We start from the raw sequence: 18,085 nt of genomic DNA, 5'->3' as shown, positions 1-18,085 counted from the left end.
TGTGCCCTCCCAGCACACGAGCACCGTTTAAGGGTAGCTGTGGTCCTCTCTACGTAAGCAGTGCAGCTCCTTGTGCGACTGCAGGGTTCCGCGGTAGTTTGAGGCTGCTGCACCTACAGCAGAGAGGCTATAGGGGAGGTGTCCCCCCACCCCAGCATGTACTGTGGTGACTCAGCCGTTGGCCTAGGAGGAGGGGGCAATAACGGGTTTCCCTTTTAAGTCCCTTCAAGGTGAAGGTGCTTCCTACGTATGATGCCAGTAAAGTGACAGCAAGTGGACCAGGTCTCAGTTCCTACGGCATACCAGCCAGCCTGCCTGTGGAGTTTGCTGTGGATGCTAAGGATGCTGGGCAGGGAATTCTGGCTGTACAGATCACTGTAAGTAACTACAAAACCAAGCAGGAGTAGAAACTCATTGTTCTAGATGGGCATGAGTGGCTCCCGTTGGAAGCATCCACAGCTGTACCCTGACATCCTCCGTGCCCTGGAGACTGGGCTACTGGCTGGACCTTAAGCTCTGGTACAGGAAAGTCTTGCACTCTGCATTTGTAAAGCTCTTGAGGCTGTTCTTATGAGACTTCTGTCTTTGTCATCACCCCATGCTATATTTGGCTCTTGGTTAACCTTCCACTCTGCAGATGCTCAAAATGAGATAAATAGTTGCTTGTCAGATAACGCAAGTGCTGGAATTTGAAGTGGAGACAGTCTTCTAGCAGCGTAGTTCAGCAAGGCCATGAGATAACATCCACACTGAGTATTACATGATGTTAAATCAACAAACAAGTCTCCCTCAAGGTTGCCAGAAATCTTAAGCTGCTTATGGGAGGTACTACAGGAATGTTTTTATTTGACTTTGTTATTGCTCTTCTGAATTTCTGGTGCCTGGACTCTGTGGCCTCAGCAAAAAGGTCTTTGGTTCGTGGGCCATAAAGCACATTTCTCAGCAATGGCATGCCTAGGTCATGGCATGGCTGGTTGTACTTGCCCTTCTGCATTCTTGCTCCCATGCTGTCCCACTGTCTGCTCAGGTGCAGCAAAGCAGTCGCCTTTATTCTGGCACGCAAGTGTGGTCTTAAAGGATCCAAAATGCTTATCAGAGCTCCCAGCCTGGCTGTGGCTTTGGAAATCAAGTTCCACAAGTCCTGCGTGGTGGGAGTGCGTAGGTGATCCTCCTCACAGCGTTTGTTTGCCTCTCGTTCTGAGCTGTTGAACGTCAAACACTTCACAAGCCTTCCTGAAAGAAGTAAGCTCTTTTGTGCCGTACCTAAAATCTCAAGTCCTTTGCAGCTTATCCTGTACCCCAGGCCACGTTAAGCCATAAAATACAGAATGGGGTCAACGTGGGGTTCCCTGTGCACCGGCCTGGAAGGCTTTCCAAAATGCTTCATGCTTTGTAGCTGATGAGTTACTCTGAAAGCTGAGGCTGGGAGCAGCGCTGTCGGAAGCATTATACACAGTATTGATCTTGGCTGTAGATACGAAAGCTTGATGCTGAAGCTCAGATCTGTATTATTTATGCACCTCTTTAGTTCTTGCACTTAGTGTAGAAATGGTAGTTGAAGGGACTACGCAGACCTGCTTTTAACCTTGCAGTGCATCAGGAGCAGGGTGCCTTATCCAGGAGGGTGATGGCAGACTCCAGTAGTGCTTCCCCCTGACCTCAAACCATTCAGGGAGCAGCTGCCCCAAGGGTACCCAGTGCTTTGTCAGGGCAGAGCTGCACATCTCGCTCCCTGTCTGTGCCTCAGGAACCGGGGAAGTGTTCTTCATTTCTAGCAGCGATAAGACAATGAAGCCTAAAGCTTCTTAAAATAAATAGGAAGTTCATTAAAATGGCTTGCTGCATCTTATAAACATTCTTGTATCAAACAGAGAGTAGTTACTGATACCAGTGCTTGTTTTATAATGGTCTGATACCTTTTTGCCCCTGATAGTCTGTTCCTGGTACTAGTCCTTGAGTGAAATATGTTTAACCCTCAGAAATGCTGCAGTTCCGTGTCTGTCTGAGACTCTCTAAATATGGTTGTGAACAGGTTTGCCGTCCTGCTGAAGGAGTTATTCATAACTAACTCCACAGTGCCTAAATATTCTGGTTTGCATTCCTCAGGACCAAGAGGGCAAACCCAAGAGAGTGGACATTCATGACAACAAGGATGGCACTTACACAGTCACCTATGTCCCTGACAAAACGGGCCGCTATACGATTGGTGTGAAGTATGGTGGAGATGATATCCCGTCCTCTCCCTATCGGATCCGGGCATCTCCAACTGGCGATGCCAGCAAGTGTTTGGCCACAGGTGAGTGTTGGCTCTTCTCTGTTGCTGTTGTTTGTACTTGGTGTACAGCTGCCTTCTGAGCATGGTACAGTTGATGTAATGGATGTAGCTGACGCTAGAAACTTGTGTTAAGTAAGAGGGGTTTTCCTAAAGATGAAGAAGCATCCACCCTGTGGGTGAGCAAGAATCTCTTGCAGGCTCTAGCAAAATCTTTCAAACTGCTTGGGTTGTTACAAACAGCCAGATGCAACTGAAGTCTCATGCTTATTTTGGCTTAGATAAATCCTGCTGAGAGCTGCAGTGAGGTTGATTTAAAAATAACACATCTGTGCACGTTCGCTGCATCACGCTCCTTGCATTGCGAGTGTTGCCAGAAGCTTTTCACTCTGAGCAAGAACAGAATGAATTCTGAGGATGTAAATAGCTGGCTATGTGCTTCTGCACTGCCAGTGCCTGTTCAGGCTGGGTGTTATTAGTGGAGGTTTCTGCTGCTTTTCTCTCTGGTCAAGGTTGGCCAGGGTCTGAACAGACTTTTAGAAGGCGTGGGTGGAAGGAGGGAACCTAAAGATAAGATGTTAGTGGAACTCAAAAAAAAATAATCATTGCCTCAAAAATCAGTCCCTTGGTGTAGGGGAGGGAATCCATGTTTGTTGCTGTAGGAGCACGCTTACAGCTTCAACCCTTACTGGTTCTCCAGATGGGTGGTCATCATGTGGCTTTGGGCTGGCCGCTGTGGCACGCTGCCACCTCCCATCTGGCTGGGGTCTGTGGCAGGGAGCAGAAGTGGCAGGAGCTACTTAGAAGAATGCCACTGGGTGTTAAATCCCCTCATTTTAAAATAAATGAATTAGGCAAGACCAAATTGAACAGGGAAACTCAATCTGTGGTTGCAGATCTGTGAGAGCGTCTGGGCATTTTGCTGACCTGCACCATGCGGTTAGAGCATACCCGGTGCCTGTCTGGCAGCTGGCTGCTTTCAAGCCTGCTTAAACAGAAACGGCACAATGGAAAACACAGAGCGGCAGGTATCCCCTTTGCTTCAGAGTTTGTTTAAAAGAGGCCTTAATGGTTGAATCTGATACTCTTCAAAGTAACTGGGGTCGCTGACTATTCAAAATAACTGTGATGGTCACTACTCTCAAATGCCAGCTTAAATTTCCCCTTTCCAAGAAGTGCCTCTGACTCTCCGCTGTAGAGCTGGAATACGGTCGCCATAGGAGTAGATGCTGGAATATGGTCAAAAGTACAAAAATGGCAGATTCGTTGCCATTTGAAAAGGAGCCATTTACCTGGTAACAAGTGCCGGTCAAAAGCAGGAGTATTAAATGTGTACTGCAAGTAATACTCCGTGGTTCTCATTTAAACACAGCGTTCTTCAGGCTGGATCCAATTGCTCCAATTTGGGCATTGTTTCATGACTTTCTTTTTTTGGGATGTGTGGCAGAACAGTGGAAAATCGTCTGTGGGTAATGTAGGAGGAAACATGGCCATGGCTGCTCCTGCACCCTTTATAGCTGCCTACACAGGGAGATTGATGTTAAAGCAGTGACAGCCGAGTCCCTGGCCAGGGCAGAAGATAGTGCTTTTGGCTCTGAATAAAGGAGTAGGGCTGTAGGACTATGGGTTAAGGCATTGCTTCCTTCAAACGTAGTTTTTTTCCCTGCTGTGTTCTCATCCAGCCCCTCTGATTGCAGAGGAGAAGGAAGGCTGGTGCCCAGCTCTTGCAGGCGGCTGTGCTGACCAACACTGGGAACGTCCCCTGTTGTACATCTGCTCCCAAACCCACGCCTGTGGGTCCCTGGGACTGCCATTCTGATGCTGTGCTTCCCAGGCGCCTAGTGGGCGGCCTGCCTGGGAAAACCATCCTCTGAACGCTTTCTGTAATGAAAATTGCCTTGTAGGTCCTGGAATTGCACCCACTGTGAGGACTGGTGAGGAGGTCGGGTTTGTGGTAGACGCCAAATCAGCAGGGAAGGGAAAAGTGACGTGCACTGTCCTGACGCCAGATGGGACAGAAGCTGAAGCAGATGTTGTTGAAAATGAGGATGGGACTTACGATATCTTCTACACTGCCGCCAAACCAGGAACCTATGTGATTTATGTCCGCTTTGGTGGGGTGGACATTCCCAACAGTCCTTTCACTGTCATGGTAAGCCAGCTCTGCTCTGAAAATACCTCCCACTCGGATTCCTGCTGCCACGTTTTATTTAGTGATAGGTTAACTCTGTGTGTAAGTGTGTGTTTAGGCATTTATTAGACTAGCAGGAGCTAATGAATCCTTGTTACTTGCAGAGTTTATTTTGAGCAGGCAACACAATTAAGTGAAGAAGGGTAGAAGCCGTCAGAGGATGAAGACTTGACTTCTCTGAGCCAAATTCATTTTTTCATTTCCTGACACGTAGTTCTCTTTCTAAATGATGGAAGAGTGGTTGTAATTGGGCTGCAACTAATTACTTCAGCCGATGTCAGATACAGTGCTCTGGCTTGTCCGTGTCTCACTCCTTAGAATGTTGACCCTGAAATAAGGAACGGTCTGCTGACAGATCCCAGGGAAGCAGGCCGTTAGCTCGCACTTAAAAATGATTTGCAAGCGCTAGTTAAACTGTTATAGCCAAATCCCTCTCCTTCTAATTATGTTCTTTCCAGCGTGCAGTACTTCAGCGTGTTTAGGTGTAAAAAGCAAACAGAACCCCAGGCTCCCTGAGGAGCAGGCCAGGTGCCTTTCGGGGCTCACAGAAGCCCTTCATGTGAAGAACAGCTCCCCATGTTTGCAAAACAAGTCTTGGTCTTGTAACCTCAGCCGAGGTGGCCCCTGGCAGGTCTCGGTCCATGAAACCGTGTGGCTGTACCTGAGCCTGGCCGGAGCCCACGGGTGAGTCCTCGGGGCTGGGCTCTTCCTACCTGCCACCCTGGCTGGTCGCTGCTGGTGTCTCTGAAGATTTTAATGAGAAAAATGACTCCCTTGGTTGCCGCTCAGAGCTTACTGCAGGAAATAACCTCTCGAGGTCAGGGAGCCAACATTCCCACTCCCTAGCTGACTGCCGCCATGCATGTTTGACTTGGGTGTCTCAGCTGGGGACAGAAAGCAGTGCAACAGCGGTATTTCTGTTTTGCAATGGTTTTCTTAGCGGAGTCTTTCCGTGGATAAGTTTCCGGAAGGTTATTTTGTTAGGTTGGTTTGCAGTGGTGTAAAGGGGCCAGGGGAGCTGGGGTGGCTGAGCACAGTGGGACGGTGCGAGGGGGCGTCAGCCCCAGCCACTCCGGTTGGGTTAAGTGGGGGAGGTGGGATTTTGCAAGTCATCCTCTTGGCATGCCGGGTGGGAAGGGAGGCTGCGCCAGGGGAAAACACATTGGGTGTCTTGACAACGCTATCCCAGCTATGAATCAGAAGAATGGCTTTGCAGCTATGACTGCACGTGGGCTGGGTCGTTCACCCAAGTGCGTGAGCCGGGAGCAGCCTTCCCACGGCAGCAGGCTGCCCTGCCTCCCAGCTCGTACGCCGTGCTCTGCAGCGCTTGGGGGCTCGCATATTAGGTTTAAACCTTTCCCTTCCCTCCCTGCCCCAGACCCACAAACCAGCACCTCTGAAATTCAATTCCACCAGTGTTCAGGCACTGCTTTTCAGCTTCCCTCCCAAGCTCCCAACAACAGCACGTACCAGCTTTGTCCCTTTGCGGTGCAGCTGGTGGCTTTCCCCAGTGCCCAGCACCTGCGCATATGGGCAGTTTCCCAGTTCCCCTGGCTGGATCCAGGTTCTTGTGATGGTGAGAGGACTGGGAGGGCTGCATGGTGGGAGGAAGGTGTTGAGGAGCTGGAAGGAGCTGAGCATTCTGTACTGTGAAAGGTGGGAATGCCTCTGTGCCAGAATAACACCTAACCGGCCTTTACCCCTGCCCAGGCTGTAGATGCAGATGATGCTGCCGTGCGGTCGCAGGAGCCAGTGGGCGCCTCCCCCCCAGGATTCCGCCCTTGGGTACACACTTTTTACATATTTCAGCTGTTTTCCCCCCGTCTGTATTCTATTTCAGATGACAGCCTGCTTCTTGGGACTGCTTGAATTGCTCTGGTCATTGTGTTCATTCTTTCTGTTTGATCAATTGTTCTTGGGATCCAGACCTTGTTTTTTCTTTGCTGCTTGAAGAGAGTCTGCAAATAAACTCTCATTTAAACATGAAGAGGATCATTACACCTACAGCTTCTACTTCTGCAATGTCTACTGTTGGCAAAAGCAACCTGAGTGCATTGCTTTGTGTTCCCAGTAAAACAGCACAGTGTCTTTAGTCCAGAGTCGCATTGTGAAATGTGTTTCTTTTGTCCATTTTGTGTTGCAATCACTCTACCCCATTCAAAAATCACTTTCTCTTCCAGGCCTTAAGCAACTAAATCCTTTCAGATGGAGCCACTCTGGGTCTTGCGTGCGCTACATTGTCTTCCATCCCTTTGTGTTCCATTTTGATCTCTTTAACTTTTTTCCAGCATGTCTTCCATTCGCACCGTGTTTGATTCACTCTGCTGCGCGGTGTGGTGGTGTTGTGAAGGAAAGCTTGGCCGGACGCTGCTCTGGTTGAGCTCAGTCCTGTGGCTGGCTGTGATAATCACTGCACACTTCCTTCTGCTTGTGCTCACAGTGGAGTTGCTCAGTGCTCATTTGGGTCTGCCATCCGGTTTGAAGTGACCCATCCTTTTGCTTCCTTTAGGTCGCGGAAGAAGCTTATGTCCCAGTTGGAGACATGAACGGCATGGGATTCAGGCCCTTTGATATGGTTATCCCTTTTGCCGTAAGGAAAGGAGAAATAACAGGTACCCGATGTATGCATAGCCTCTTGGGGAGGTTTTGCTTTTTGTTAGCATGTTTATCCATTTGCAGCTAACAGTCTGGGTGGTCTAGACCACAGCCTGCGGGGGAGGATTTTATCCTGCCAGCAACTTAGTTGTTTAATTTCACATCAAGTGGTGTACACTAAGGGTGAGTAGGATACGCCCTGCTAATGGTTTGAGTTAAATGAGGGTGTTCTTGGTGCTGCCATGGTCCTCAGGGCCACGCTATGAGCTCCTGCACTGTAGGACCTGTTGCTGCTTTTTTCCTTCTGGAGCAGCCACATGCACCCTTGATAAGCTCCGTTATTTACTTTGTGCAGATGCTGCAAAGCAGTCTAATCCTGCATTCATATCACAGACCTGCTTCAGGGCAAGTGAGCGCTTTTCCACGGGTCTGGCAGATGAGAGCATCACCCTGGCTGCGCTAAGCTCCTGCACACATGGGCTGTGTCCCCTCCTGCCTTCTAGCTCAGCAATCCCACCCCAAGCTCTGGTCTGTCCCTGTTGAAGAGACAGTCAATCTTTTTTTCAAAATTGCTGCAGGAGAGGGAGCAACAAGGCAGATCGGTGCCTTTCCTTGGGCTTGCTGTGGAAATTTCAGTGGCTGCAGCAAACAGCCCTGCCTGTGGAGTTTGTAAGGTCACAGAACTGTTTGCCAGATGTCTACCACTGCATTGTATTCATGTAGCTTAAGCAGAAAACATGTCTGGTTAGTGTTCCCATTAGTCTCCTATTTGTGCCTGTGGGTAAGGAATTTAACAATTTAAAATACTTGTTTAACATGGCTAGACAATTCTTTGTGGGTGGGAGAGGGGAAGCAAGCAGCTTCTCCTTCTGTAACTCCCATGGTGGCTTTTTGTAGGTGAAGTACACATGCCCTCTGGAAAGACGGATACGCCAGATATTGTGGATAACAAAGACGGCACAGTAACAGTGAGATACGCTCCTACTGAGGTCGGGCTGCATGAAATGCACATAAAATATATGGGAAAGCACATCCCAGGTGAGTCTGACAAAGCAGGCGAGACAAATCCGAGCGCAGTGTCCTGCTGGTACATCTGCTCCCTGGTGAGGTTTCTATAGCTTAGTTGTATATGCTGCAGTAAGACGTCTTACCGTTCAGAGGCAGTTCATCTGCAAGCAGTCCAGAGAGCAGCTAAAGCAAAGGACTAAGTGCTGGCACATGTGAGCTTCCAGTGTGGTTTAATAGTACCAGCCAGGCTTAAAATGGATTTTGGTTTTTGAAACTAGTTTTTGTGGCGTTTTTATTATGAAGAAGAAACATGCCATTTTCTAACTACCGGTTTTTTTTCAAGTTCAAATTTACTGCCATGGTGCTCAGCAAAACTGGTGGTTACAGTGTACGTTTATCCTTAAAAAAACTGCACTGGCATAAAATCTCCAATCTGTGGGGAGGACTAAGTGGCTAAAACACTATAGCTACTCTTTCCATCTCATTGCAATAAAATAAAACACACATGCACACTATGCTGTAATCATTCTTTCTTCCTGGCTGCCTCTTAACAAACAGCAACCACTGCCTTTCATTCCCTCTTTCTTCTCTTGTCCTTACTTGCCAGCTCCCCAGCTGAAGCTGTGCCTCGTCTGGGGCTGCCCCACGGGCATGCCGGTTGCGTGGGGCTGGGGCGAAAAGGGGCAGCTCTGTAGAAGGATGTGTGGGCATGAGAGGACTGGGCTGCTGGTTCTGTTGGTGTACAGAAACACAGGATAACTTGGGCTAAAGTGGGGGGCTGTTGGAAGAAGTGTTCGCCGGAGTCAAGAAGACGCTCAATATGAGTTATGCATCTTGCTCAACTTTATTATAACACTACTTACATAGAACTGATACACGTGCATATTCGTAAAGCAGAAATATAATTGGTTAGTAGTCTCTAAACGCGCGCGGTTCTCACACCCCTAATTATCATGACTAAAATAAGCATTCTATCCATGTAGCTAATTGTGTTGCTGTGCTTCAGCCTTGTAGTTTGTTCCTCCCTATATTCCCGTACCGCTCCCTATCTCTCTTGGCCCTGCACCTGCTTGCCCAGCAGCTGTATCTTGTTACAGCCACGGCCTGTTGGCACAACATAATTACTCGGTCTCAGGATTCAAGAATAGCTCAAGGCTACCTTTCTTGTTATCTTCAGCACAGCAACTTCAGCACAATTCTAATTGCAGGCCTATTCTAATAGCAGGCCTGGATTGTGCAGATCTTCAGAGATTCTAAGGCCACGCTTCTGCAGCCATTCTTCTACAGGGAGCTTGATAGCGTGGTGCATGGTGCTGCCTCAGTGTCTTCAGCCCTTTGTATGAATATAGCACCTCCCGAAGTGCCAGACTGTCAGATGTGTCGGTTCAGTAAGACCACTGCACTGCGCCTCACAGAAAGATGATGTGCCATAATGTGTCCTTCTTGAAGGCTGTCATGAATCAAACTTGCTACTCTCTCAGCTGCAAAATCTAGCTTTGTACTTAAGAGCTATCTGTGCCTTTTTTTGGAACCATTATTGGCTGTTGGTGACTGTACTTCTTGTTTTTGTGCACCAGCTTAGCTAATCTGAGGCTGGCAAATTTGTTTTTGGATACCCTTCAAATTTGCTGGTTCAGGTTCATTGAGCCAGACAATGTGCTGTGCTAGTTCCTAATTCCGAGCTACCAAAATTCAGGATCTGTGCTTGAACTGAAAGCCTGCTTCTGAGTCATGTTCCGATTTAACATGCTAAAAATAGACTTGTAATGAATAAGACCCTTTACAACATCATTGAAGCTTATCTCTGGCAATTTGAGTAACACATACTTTGTCACGACGATGTGGAACAAATTGTGGAGAAGTGTCTTTTGAAGGCAAAAGGGGAGGCTTATTCATTTGGTGTTTTGTTGGGGGGGTCTTTGTTTTTTTAAAATTGCATTTCAGTGACATAAAGATTCTTCAAATATCAAGTAGTGAGAATGGCATTGAAGAACATGGGTATCAGTAAGCATAAGATCCCATCGGGCCACAGCAGCTTCATGTTTGTTTTATTCTTGTAGTCCAGGCCACTCAAAAGTGCTCCTTTTGGTTTTTCCCTTTAGAGAGCCCTCTGCAGTTCTATGTGAATTATCCAAACAGCGGCAGTGTGTCTGCTTACGGGCCTGGCCTCGTTTATGGGGTTGCCAATAAACTAGCCACTTTCACCATTATCACTGAAGATGCAGGAGAGGGTAAGTCTGTTCTTTAAAACCCATCCTACCCTAAACTAGGAACTTCTTGGAAGTGTAATGCACGTCAGCGTTGATTTGCATTCATCTGTCCACCTGTGAATCTCTGGTGTGATACAAATGACTTGTGCAAATACCAGGCTGTAACTTGCAGTAAAAACTGTTTTATTACCTCTGCCCGAGAGCAGTAGATGTACCCTGTGGTACAGGGTGCAAATGATTCATTTAATTAGAAATAAACTGAGAGCAGCTTAGATGTCATGGGTGATGACTGGATGTGGAATCACTGTTAGATAAATCTCACAGACTGAACAGAGTTGTGGTCTTAGTGGATTGGCCTGAGCTCCTTTTGCTGCTGTCCTTAGAAAACATGCATCTGAGCTGCATTTCCAGTACCAAGTACTGGATCTTCCTCTTTGGACCAAGCCTTTGGACTTGGTGTGCAGGAAGATTTACAGAAGTGCTGTTCTCCTTGTTTCCTAGGTGGGCTGAACTTGGCTATTGAAGGACCTTCAAAAGCAGAGATCAGCTGCATTGATAACAAAGATGGGACGTGCACAGTCACGTACCTGCCTACTCTACCTGGGAATTACAGCATCCTGGTCAAGTACAATGACAAGCACATCCCAGGCAGTCCGTTCACGGCCAAGATCACAGGTATAAAGTTTAGACTTCTGAAAGCACTTCATAATGAAAATTAATCTCTGATAGCATGGGGGACCTGGTTTGTGGCAGGAATGTGAAGTCCTCTGACTTGTTCTGCAGCTAACCTTGTAATATTTTCTGACTTGTTTCTCTTTATATATTCAGATGATAACAGAAGACGGTCCCAGGTTAAGCTTGGTTCTGCTGCTGACTTTTTGTTGGACATCAGTGAGACTGATCTCAGTCTTCTAACAGCCAGCGTTAAAGCCCCATCAGGTCGTGATGAGCCTTGTCTTCTGAAGAGGCTACCCAACAACCACATTGGTAAGCTCTGACAGTCTTGATCTGAGAGAGTAGTATAGTAGCCCCTACTCCAGTTTGCTTTGCTATGTAAAAAACCTGATTTCTTTGCTTCTTCTCAGAAGATTGTTGTCAAACTAAGCAGTTGGTATTGTTTGGTACAGTTGGCCAAAGACAGAAGAGTATGAAGAATGACCTCTTGCGTTAGCTTGCATGTGACGTGCCACATTGTGATTGAAGTGCTTTTTTCAGCATATGTGAATGGCTTTGTGGCCCATTTGAGAGTAACACTTCAACATGTGTAAAGACAGTGCTCTTTCAGTATTTCATTTGGTGTGATTAAAGCATTTAAATCAAGTACGACAGGCATAAAAAGTGAGTAACTTCGTCACATTTCTGTGCTTTGTAGGCATCTCATTCATTCCACGAGAAGTGGGAGAACATCTGGTTAGCATCAAGAAGAACGGGAGCCATGTACCAAACAGCCCTGTAACAATCATGGTGGTCCAGTCTGAGATAGGAGATGCCAGACGAGCAAGAGTTTTTGGACGCGGCTTGGTAGAAGGACGAACCTTTGAAATGTGTGACTTCATTATAGACACAAGAGATGCAGGTTAGTTCCATAGCAATGGGACTATGAGATGCTGTGTGTTATGTATCATCTCTAAATGAGAGCCTTCCCTCCCTCCATGTGACCACCAGATCACGAGCCAAAAACCAGCAGATGCAAATGGTGTATTAAGGATGCACAGTCATTATTGTCAGTTATTAACTACAGATAATGCTACAAGCTTCTAAGATGCTTTGCGTTGTTTTGGCTGATGTCTTTGTTACAGCCGGCAGGAACTGTCACTGAGACACTCATGAAGCTTTTCTTTCATTTGATGGTGCTGGTTCTAGTATCGTGTACAGCAAAAAGGAAACGAGCAAGAGACTTCCCTGTTGGTTTAATGTGGACCCTTGGCCACAGTCTTTGAAGCTAACTTTAATGTGGTCAGAGCATTTTAGGAGCTGTGAATGCATGCTGTGCCTTGAATATTTGACTGATTAGGACTACAAAAGTGTCATTAAGGCATCATGCAACTCCCGTGTGCCCATTAAGATACAAACCTACCGACTAGCTACTGCTACGGGTTTGGACTATTTTATGTCAAATTTAGAAGAGCACTATGGAAATCTGAGGCTAACTTAGCTGTGTTGTAGGTTATGCTGGAATCTCACTGGCAGTTGAAGGACCCAGCAAGGTAGATATCCAAACTGAAGACCTAGAAGACGGAACCTGCAAAGTGTCCTATTTCCCAACTGTACCTGGCGTGTACATTGTGTCCACTAAATTTGCAGATGAACATATTCCAGGTAAGCAGAAGTGTTGGGTGGCTTTTTGGTTAGTACAACAAAAGCCTTACCTAGGTGGCCAGCACAGTGGAGCTGTGGGTGGGCTGTGTGATCTGGATCGGACCGTAAGTCCCAAAGGTTCAAGGAGGGTCGTACCAGTGCCCTCCACAAGCAGCAAACATCCATAACTTTTCTGTTTGCATGGGTGTAATTCACTTGGACCTGACTGTTAGCTGGCTCTAAAACTTGCCCTGTGGTCCACTACAAGCCAGAGAAGCTTCCCCTCCTTCCCTCGATGCAGCGTATAAGGAGCAGAGGAGGAGTAACTTGCTGTGGTACTTACAGGCAGCCCATTTACTGTGAAGATAAGTGGTGAAGGAAGAATTAAGGAGAGCATCACACGAACAAGGCGGGCTCCCTCTGTTGCAACAGTAGGAAGCATATGTGATCTGAACCTAAAAATTCCAGGTAAGCAACGTCCTTATCCTCATCACCATAACTTGCACTTGTATAGCGTGGGTGTACCTGAAACAGTGGAAACAGGAATTTCAGTGTTGTTAAGACATCCTCATATTAAGATAGTTTAGGGAAGAAACACTGGTAGTGTGTTGTCTTCAAACTGTTAAAAATAAGCATGACCGTGATCAACATATGGAGAAACAAATACCAGGGGGGCCTTCATCTGTTCTGTGTACAGCAGGCTGGAGAACAGGCTGCACAGCTCGCCCTGTCTCCACGGTTTTGAGATGGTCGTGTTGGCTCTTAACTGTTTGTATGGCTGGCTGGCAAAGGTGAATCCCACGGGCCACTTCCTTCAGCTGCCTCTGTAGCACCTCGTAAGTGGTCACTGGCTAGGCTCGCTGCTCGCGTCCAGCTGAGCGTGCAGACCGGCACCCGCGTGCCTTTTCTGTCATTTGTACCGTGTGATAACTCCAGCTCAGGTCCTGCTTCCAAAAACAAAATACCAACCCTCTTTGTCACTCTCTAATCTGTGATTTTTTTTTATTCTCTTCTTGTTAGAAATTGATTGTGGGGATATGACAGCCCAGGTAACTAGTCCCTCTGGGAGAAACTCTGACGCCGAAATCATGGAAGCTGACAAAAACACCTATTGTGTCCGCTTTGTGCCACAAGAAATGGGGGTCCACACTGTGGATGTCAAATACAGAGGGCAGCCGGTGCTGGGCAGCCCCTTCCAGTTCACCGTGGGGCCGCTGGGCGAGGGAGGAGCCCACAAAGTGAGAGCTGGTGGGCCAGGGCTGAAGCGTGGAGAGACGGGCATCCCAGGTGAGTCCTCCAGTGTCCACTGGGCACAGGTCTGCAGCCCAGTGCTTTGGGTTCTGGTGGCCTCTGCTCTGGGAGCTTGAGCAGAGCTTGGTGTAACGCTGTAGGGTCGCCCCAAGCCAGGGGTGGTCAGGGGAGAAACACAGAGAAATAATGTTGCTGTTGCAATCTCCATGCGGATGGAGAAGTCTGGAGATGGGCGTTTTGGAACCTGCTCTCGCAGGATGAGCTTGAGGTCATAAGGTGTGTTATACAGGGCTGATTAATTCAAGGCTAGTAGGAGCTTCTTGGAGAAACTGCTAAGCGTTATCAGCCAGGATGATGGGACAAGGTAGTGTTCTTCGTATACATAAGTATGGAATGCTGCATGGTCTGTTAGGAAGAAGCTGCCACGCAGCAGACTTAGGCTTGTGTGTGCTCTCGTGTGCTTCAACAGCTGAGTTCAGTATATGGACGCGGGAAGCTGGAGCTGGAGGCCTGTCTATTGCTGTAGAAGGCCCAAGTAAAGCAGAAATCGCCTTTGAGGACCATAAAAATGGATCTTGTGGTGTATCATACATAGCACAAGAGCCAGGTATGTACTGACACCAATTGGTACCAAAATAACACCAGATGCTACTTCAAGAGAAGCTAAGGGCACTCACTGCTGCTTTTCTCCCTGCAGGCAACTATGAGGTGTCCATAAAGTTCAATGACGAGCACATTCCTGAAAGCCCCTACCTGGTTCCAGTCATCGCCCCCTCCGATGATGCTCGCAGGCTCACTGTCACTAGCCTTCAGGTGAGACACAAGGAAACATCTCCACAACTTGCTACACAGACTGATTTCGTCCTTGTTCTCCAAGACCAAAATGGTTGTCCTTTTTCCTTAGTAATAGCCTTGCATCTTGCAGCCAGAGAGAGGTTTTTGGCCACTGGCCCGTGGTAACCTGGGCTGGTAGAGCTGGCCTGGTTCTGTCTTGCCAGAACTTGAAGGCAGAAGGCTCAGCTGAGTGTATTACAGGTGGTAAGGTTTGGGAATTAAGAATAAGAGGCTCTAGAAGGTAGCACTGAGGAGCTAAAACTTGCTTTCCACTCTGTTAGCTAGGGGAAGGTTAAGGAGAACTGAAAGATGGACGTGACTCACCAGTGATGGTGCTGGTGCCAAGTTACTCGGCTGGCACATGGACTGGAGAGCTGGGCTGGGGGCTGGGATGCTGCTGCAGCCTGGCTGGAGCGTTGGCATGGACAGATGGAGGGGCCCCGCCGTGAGGGGGTAACAAAACCACACAGTCACATCCCAGAGTGATTCACAGTTTTGCGGTTGGTCTGGGCTCATCCCTCTGTTAACCTCACCATATCGTGTGTGTGTGTGTGTGTGGTTATGTACATTAAAATACAGGTAACGTTAAAGGCCTGACTTAAATCTCCAAAGCCAGAAACTTGGATGTGAGTGAGACTGAGAATCTGTGTCTAAAGATACTGTACCTCAGTCCTCATCGAGTGGTGATCAGCAATTAGTGCTTCAGTCGAGGCATTTTTTGGGGTATGTCCCAGCTGTGGTTCCGTGGCGTTTGCCTGGGCTGCAGGGCTCCTCCACCTTGCCTGCGTAAATCAGTCGTGACAGCCTGATCCAATAGTATCTCTTCTAACCAGGAGTTACAAGGGCGTTAATTAGTCGCTGTGGTATTGATGTTTCTCTTGTGTTTCATTTAAAGACTCTTTGACAGGAATACTCACTTCAATTAAGTCCTGGAGAGGCAGATAAAGCTGAGTATTCGGTAACGGAGCACGGTGCGCAGCATCAGCTTCCACAAAACCCGCATCAGGGACTTGCTTTATACGTTGTACCTCAGTTCTACTCAGTTGCATTTATTTCCCTCTTCAGGATTTATTTGAAAAAAAAAAATAATAATAATCAGGTAAAGTATGTTAAGCATAAAATATTACTGCCAGATAGCTGCATGGGCTGCTCTGGTTGAGACCCGTTGCGGCACGGATGCCGCTGCCTCGCCTTCCACCGATGGCCTGACAGCGCGGCAACATCTGGTTTCATGTTTTAAATTGCTTTCTCATGTTAAGAAGTCTTGTGGTGGCGTTCTAAATGCAGCCTCTTGTGGCAAATATAAACATGCATATTACTCTTTCAGACAACTGGATTATCAGAGGCTTTTCCCCTGAATGAATCTGGAATGAATGAAGGGGCTGAAAATGGAGCTATAGCTTAAACATCCTTTAAATCAAGTGCCTGAATACTGGGGGCTGACCTTGGTGATAACGGATGACTAGTCTTGTAAACCTGCCTCTGCCTGATTTGTCAGTCGTCTGGCTTCCAAAAACGGTCTGTTACCATGGGAAAAACCAGCCTAGTCAGCATGTGTGAGTCCTAAATCAGCCACCTCCTAAGTGGGAGAGAGCTTCTGACCGGGGAGTTAATGCAAGTCACAACTTTACGCCTTTTGTTGAAATCTGAAAAAAAATAAATCAGTAATTGTGCTGAAGTGGGTATTTCCCTGCCACAAATCTCGCGCTGTCTGAAACAAGAAGTTTACATTTGCTAATCTGACTGTTGCATTCTCAGGAGTCTGGATTAAAAGTTAATCAGCCGGCATCCTTTGCTATAAGGCTGAACGGGGCAAAGGGCAAGATCGATGCTAAAGTCCACAGCCCCTCCGGAGCTGTAGAAGAGTGCCATGTGTCTGAGCTGGAGCCAGGTGAGCATGGCTTTACATTGGTCAAAACGAACCGGGTGACCTCCAAAACGTGCTTGCTGCCCCATAGTGAGGGAGGTTAATCCCTTTGGCTGGCGAGCAGCATGCCCAAGGAGCATGCACCTTGCTTGGAGAAGACTTCTTGGTGTTGGGTTGTTGGGTCAGGGTTGTGTCCGTGTTTTTCCTAGAGAGCTCATGGAGTGACAGAGCCCTGACTTGTGTGAGATACAGATATTTAAGTCTTGGCTTGTCAGTGAAGGTGCAGTGATACTAGTCATAAATAAAATATGATGTGGTTGTTGAATTTAGCCAGGGAAGAAGTTTATTTTTCAAAGCTATGCTACCATCTTCGACTAATAGTTCATTTTTACCTTGCACTCACTCCTTCATACAAAATGTCAAGGAAGCTGAATATAAGCAAACACTACAGAAAGCTCAACACCTGTTTCAGCAATGAGCTTTTCTTTTTCACTTGAAGTCTGAATGAGTTACGGTCTGTACTATGGACAGACAGCAGCTGTCTGGCTAGGGAAGATCAGTCCCTCCTGTGGGTTAACACACGATCAAAAATGTTAAATATCAGCAGATTGCTAAATGACTTTATTAAAGGCGCAGTGTCTGTGGTGTCAGAGCAGCATGCTCAGCCTGCTGGTGAGATCTGGCTTGCTCTTCCCAGCTGCGTTCCTTCTTTGCACCGCTCCCTGGACCGCTGGCAGGCTGGGCTGTGATGAAGCTGTCATGCTGAGTGCACGTGTGAGGCACGTACCCTAAAACTCACCCTGCAGGCTACAGGACAGCTGAGATCAGGTCCTAGTAGACAAGGTGCAAATGCAACCTGTGACGACACCTGTGATAAATGCAGCATTTTCCTACTTATATATGAGCTTAGTGTAGCTGAGTTTACCTAAGCTGGGACCAAAACACATCAAAGCGTTAGAGAAGCTTTGCTTGGGTCGCTAACTGGCCCTGTGCTGGGTTTAATTGCTGGTTTATTTGTTAGCTCTGATATGTCAGAAAAGCCACTTCTCTCTTGCAGATAAGTATGCCGTTCGGTTCATCCCCCATGAAAACGGCATCCACTCGATTGATGTGAAGTTCAACGGAAACCACGTGGTGGGCAGCCCCTTCAAAGTGCGCGTGGGTGAGCCCGGGCAGGCGGGCAACCCCGCGCTCGTCACGGCGTATGGGTCCGGCCTGGAGAGCGGTACCACGGGTAACCCTTCTTTTCCAGCTCCGATACAGACCTGTTTGCGCTTTGGCTTTGAGAGAGGCAGGAGCTGTTCCTAGGCGTATGTTTATGTGACTTTCCCTCCTAAGGCAGCTGAACTAACCCATATTCTCTGCTGACCCCAGGCACAGGCTAATTTTGCTTTCTCGCATGCTCCTCAAGTCTGAACGATCATCGATTAGCAAGTCTGCAGGCTATTCTGAGCTTTGACAAATTTAAAACCTATAAAGCAGCAACTGTGGCACGAGTTCACTTGAGGTGGTTAGTAGCTGGGCTATGACTTGCCAGTTAGATTAGCTCCACACTGGTG

At 47.6% G+C, this 18,085-nt stretch overlaps 1 protein-coding gene across 3 annotated transcripts in view; it reads left to right on the top strand.

The window, feature by feature from the left end:
- The window catches only part of FLNB (filamin B), a 73,618-nt gene that overhangs the window by 49,520 nt on the left and 6,013 nt on the right, over positions 1-18,085 (top strand). For 2 of the 3 annotated variants that reach the window (XM_056336960.1, XM_056336958.1), the window contains exons 27-43: positions 221-377; positions 2,107-2,296; positions 4,177-4,424; positions 6,174-6,248; positions 6,973-7,075; positions 7,956-8,096; positions 10,169-10,297; positions 10,778-10,951; positions 11,105-11,263; positions 11,649-11,852; positions 12,443-12,595; positions 12,920-13,042; positions 13,595-13,861; positions 14,295-14,432; positions 14,523-14,638; positions 16,418-16,550; positions 17,584-17,760. In XM_056336960.1, coding sequence (XP_056192935.1) covers positions 221-377; positions 2,107-2,296; positions 4,177-4,424; positions 6,174-6,248; positions 6,973-7,075; positions 7,956-8,096; positions 10,169-10,297; positions 10,778-10,951; positions 11,105-11,263; positions 11,649-11,852; positions 12,443-12,595; positions 12,920-13,042; positions 13,595-13,861; positions 14,295-14,432; positions 14,523-14,638; positions 16,418-16,550; positions 17,584-17,760 — 2,687 coding nt within the window. The remainder of the gene's footprint in view (positions 1-220; positions 378-2,106; positions 2,297-4,176; positions 4,425-6,173; positions 6,249-6,972; positions 7,076-7,955; positions 8,097-10,168; positions 10,298-10,777; positions 10,952-11,104; positions 11,264-11,648; positions 11,853-12,442; positions 12,596-12,919; positions 13,043-13,594; positions 13,862-14,294; positions 14,433-14,522; positions 14,639-16,417; positions 16,551-17,583; positions 17,761-18,085) is intronic. The other variant, XM_056336959.1, reaches the window with a different exon arrangement.

Source organism: Falco biarmicus, chromosome 4 (assembly GCF_023638135.1).
Source record: "Falco biarmicus isolate bFalBia1 chromosome 4, bFalBia1.pri, whole genome shotgun sequence".
In the NCBI taxonomy this organism is placed as follows: domain Eukaryota; kingdom Metazoa; phylum Chordata; class Aves; order Falconiformes; family Falconidae; genus Falco; species Falco biarmicus.
Note: the sequence above shows the minus strand (reverse complement) of the source record. Positions and strands in the feature narration are given on the sequence as shown.